Here is a 4,476-nt window from a genome sequence, read left to right on the forward strand (position 1 = left end):
TATAAAGATGAAGCAAGCAGAGGGAGGGATGGACAGAACACACACATCTTGTATTCTCTTCTCTCAGTCAGGCATCTATCCTATAGGAAACATGATTTCTTCTAGTAGAGGGGAAAACTCGGTGTCTGTTCCCTCTGACACTGTCTCTGAGGATTTATAACAGCAGCCTCCTGGTGTGTGACTAAACAGAGGGAAGGCTTCCCTCCACTGAGACAAGGAACTGTGACTGTCCAGACTGCCGCATAAGGGGATTCTCCTCTCCCTGAAACAACAGAGAAAAGTCACGTGACGTTTGGCTTCAAGTTCGAGGATCAAAACAAGGCCGCAGAGGAAGGGGTTGAAGCAAGGACGCAGCCCGATTGGCTAAGCCTGAGAACCCCACGCCCTCCCTATGCGGGTCAGTGCAGTGACATAGTATCGCCCTGCATCTGCATTATGCGCGCGGCCCTATATTGAAAAGCATATGGCTGCGTTGCGCATGCGCACTCCAGAGGGTAGAAAATGTGATGGGTAGCTGAATATGACGTGGGACAGATAAGTGATCTGTTTTGCACACATGGGGAGGGTGTGACGCTGGTAAGGTCTGCATGCAGTCATCGTGACAAGCAGGAGTCTCGGGCTCTAAACTGTGATCATCTCCTCCGAGCGCTCTAAATGGCTGCTGATGGGTGGCGCTATGAGACGAGCTAAAGCACCCACCTGGCAAGGACACCGCTAAAATGGCGTGACCTGACGGGTTCGCTTATCTGACAGAACATCGTCTTCCATCAGTTAAAACCGTTGCTATGACACCGCCAGGGAGCGCCAAGCACAACAACTCATGCTGGACGCTGGTGCTCTTGTAAAGTGCGTCCCCCGTGTACAGAGCTAAAAGAAAGGTTCCGCCTGCAGGCAGGTGGTGTGAGCGGTAGCTGGTGCTGTCAGTGCGGGAGATAGAGAGAGATGACACAGTCTATAGTTGTACAAGGTGAGGAATAATGGAGAAACTGGAGGAGATAAACGGTTCTATTACTCATTGGTTTGTCTGTTTTACTTCTGGTGTCGGTCTATAACTTTGTTCACTTTTCTAACTTGATACTGGCATGATCCGGCTATGGGTTGAATTGTTCTGTAAGTGGGCATGGACCTGCTGTTGTTTACTGCAAGCTTTTTCAAACTTTTTGTTTTTTCATAATTTAACTCTTAGGCCTCTTTCACACGGACGATCCGTTCAGGTCCGCCTGCCAGTTTTTTAGGCGGACCTGAGCGGATGCTCCATAGACCTCTATGGAGCGTCAGATGTCAGCGGTGACCTATGGAGCATCGGATTTCAGCGGTGACATGTCCGCTGACATCCGACCCGCTCCGATCTGAAAAAGTGTGATGGAGGATAAACCTACTTTTCCATCATTCTGCGGATCGGATGATGACGGACCGCAGCTTAACCCTTCTGGGTTCCTAGATATGCACAGGGAATATACTTTTCTCAACTTGACTCTTTGTTGTTATAAAGTCTTATAGAGGCTACACAGCCACATGTTGCACTCATTCACAGAGAGATTGCTTAAAATAGTCCATGTTTTTGCGGCTTTCATGATCAGATATTATGAATTAACTGAGCACGCTAAACATACAGACTTCCCTTCCTTTTAGTTACCATCATTAATAAATTGTAAGAAGAGTACAGTTGCTTTGAGATCTTTGAGTTCCAATGCTGAGTGGGAACATTATCTGTGATTTTAGATATTCACTAAATGCGTTTCTTCCCATAATCCAAAATGAATGCTTGTAAGGATTTGGCTTCCTCTCAAACTGGAGTACAATATAGGCATGATCAATAGGGAAATTCTTTGAGGACATGCTGTGACTGTCTCTCTGCACTCTATGTGTAATATGACATTGTACAAATATGAGGACATTATATTTTTGCAAACTATGACCTACTCTGCAAATCTTTTCTGATTGTTTGTTTTTTTTTTTAATTTTTTTTTATTATTATATAAAATTTTTATTTTTTTCTTGTGTAGTTGGACAGTGTGGAAATCAGATTGGGTGCAGATTCTGGGACCTTGCATTGAGAGAACATGCCGCTGTGAACAAGGTAAAACAACTTCCTTTTTCCGATTATTATTATTATTTATTTATATATATATATATATATATATATATATATATATATATATATATATATATATATACCGTATATACTCGAGTATAGGCCGACCCGAATATAAGCCGAGGCCCCCAATTTACCCCCAAAAAACTGGAAAACTTATTGACTCGTGTATAAGCCGAGGGTGAGACATGGCTGTCCATCCCTGTGTGTCCGTCCATCCCTGTGTGTGTGTGTCCGTCCATCCATCCCTGTGTGTGTGTGTCCATCCATCCATCCCTGTGTGTCCGTCCATCCATCCCTGTGTGTGTATCCATCCATCCCTGTGTGTGTGTGTGTGTGTGTGTGTGTGTGTGTATTCATCCATCCATCCATCCCTGTGTGTGTGTGTGTGTGTGTGTGTATCCATCCATCCATCCGTGTGTGTGTGTGTGTGTGTGTGTGTGTGTCCGTGCAGCCTTGTGTGTGTGTCCAGCCTACCTGTGTCCCAAGCCTCCGTCCCGAGCCGCCGTCGTCCCGAGCCTCCTCTGTCCCGTGCCTCCTCTGTCCCGTGCCTTCCGGTGTCCCGTGCCTCCTCTGTCCCGTGCCTCCTCTGTCCCGTGCCTCCTCTGTCCCGTGCCTCCTCTGTCCCGTGCCTCCTCTGTCCCGTGCCTCCTCCGTCCCGTGTCGTGCCGATGGATCGCCGCTCTTCTCGGCGGCCATTCTACGATTCAAAAGCTGCGCCTCCGTCCTCCGCCTGTGATAGGCGGAACACTCAATTTCCCAGCAGCCTGTGTTCCGCCTATCACGGACATCCTCTCATACTCGTCCGTAGTATGAGAATGAACGGATGTCCGTGATAGGCGGAACACTGACTGCTGGGAAATTCAGTGTTCCGCCTATCACAGGCGGAGGCGGAGAAGGAGGCGCGGCTTTTGAATTTTAATGTCCGCCGTCTGTCTGCTCGATACGCTGATCGAGCAGTCAGACAGCGGTGACTCGAGTATAAGCCGAGGGGGCACTTTCAGCCTCAAAAAAGAGGCTGAAAATCTCGGCTTATACTCGAGTATATACGTATATAGGTATATATATATATATATATATATATATATATATATATATATATATATATATATATATATATATATTTTTTTTTTTTTTTTCTTTTAATCCAAGTTGACACATACTGTATGTTTGCATAGCCTATGCTGACTGGTACTTAAGAACAGTCCTGAGTGGTGGTACAACATCAATGGCAACTAGGGCTGCAACTAACGATTATTTTCATAAATAATCGTTAGTTGTCGATTATTTTATTTTTTTCGATCGGATAAAATAAAAAATAAAAAGTTTTTTCGTTTATTTAAAATAATAATGACAAAATGGAGTGTTACACTCAAACTGCATCACAACATAACTATTTAAAGTAAATTCCTCATTCATTACTGACAATGCAGTGAGGGGGCTGTCCCTAAATTGGAGAGGGGACCATACTGGAGGGTGGGAGGGAGTTGGCTAGTTTTGAGACCAAGCGTTAGAGGGAGTAGGTTGGGAAGGAGTTTGGAAGAGAGGCATGTGGGAGAGGAACCGGACCAGAGGGGGTTGTGATAGAAAGGGAGTTTGGTTGGACAAAGAACCAGACCCAAAAGGGGGGGAGTGGGCTGGGGCAAAGGAGCGGACCAAAGCGGGCTGGAGGAATCGGACTGGACTGTGGGAAGGAGTGGTAGCAGCTCTGGACCAGAGTGAGGGTGGGAGAGGTCTGTGTATTCCTCAAACTGACACCAATGATGGGGCGCTATTCCCCCCCAACACCAATGACGGGGCAATATCCCCCTCCCCCAGGAACACCATTGATGGGGTACTATTCCCCCCCAGGAACACCAATGATGGGGCAATATTCTCCCCCACCCCAGAAAACCAATGATGGGGCACTACCCCCCCCCCCAGGAACACCAATGATGGGGCAATATCCCCCCCAGGAACACCAATGATGGGGGCAATATCCCCCCCAGGAACACCAATGATGGGACACTATTCCCCCCCCCCCCCCCCGGAACACAAATGATGGAGCACTATTCCCCCCCAAGGAACACCAATGATGGGGTACTTCCCCCCCCCCCCCCAGAACACAGGTGGTGGGGTTCTTGTTCTCACATAAATACCAAGATGCATTCTTTGCAAAGTTCACTATAATTTAAAAGCTAGCTGCTACCTTATTGCAGCTTGGCACTCACATGACCGGTCACCGGCCCCTCTCTCTCTCGTTCCCTCTCCCTCTCCCTCTCCCTCTCCCTCTCCCTCTCCCTCTCCCTCTCCCTCTCCCTCTCCCTCTCCCTCTCCCTCTCCCTCTCCCTCCTCCCTCTCCTCTCTTCCTCTCTCTCCCTCTCTCTCTCCCTCTCTCTCTT

General features: G+C 47.5%; 1 protein-coding gene across 1 annotated transcript in view; it reads left to right on the forward strand.

The window, feature by feature from the left end:
- Window positions 1-476: 476 nt before the first annotated feature.
- TUBE1 (tubulin epsilon 1) overlaps window positions 477-4,476 on the forward strand; it is a 57,876-nt gene continuing 53,876 nt past the window's right edge. The window contains exons 1-2 of the mRNA XM_077487096.1: window positions 477-967; window positions 2,007-2,080. Coding sequence (XP_077343222.1) covers window positions 943-967; window positions 2,007-2,080 — 99 coding nt within the window. The 5' untranslated portion in view covers window positions 477-942. The remainder of the gene's footprint in view (window positions 968-2,006; window positions 2,081-4,476) is intronic.

The sequence above is a fragment of the Lithobates pipiens genome, unplaced genomic scaffold (assembly GCF_037356315.1).
Source record: "Lithobates pipiens isolate NorthernLeopardFrog02 unplaced genomic scaffold, aLitPip1_a1.2 Scaffold_18, whole genome shotgun sequence".
Taxonomy (NCBI): domain Eukaryota; kingdom Metazoa; phylum Chordata; class Amphibia; order Anura; family Ranidae; genus Lithobates; species Lithobates pipiens.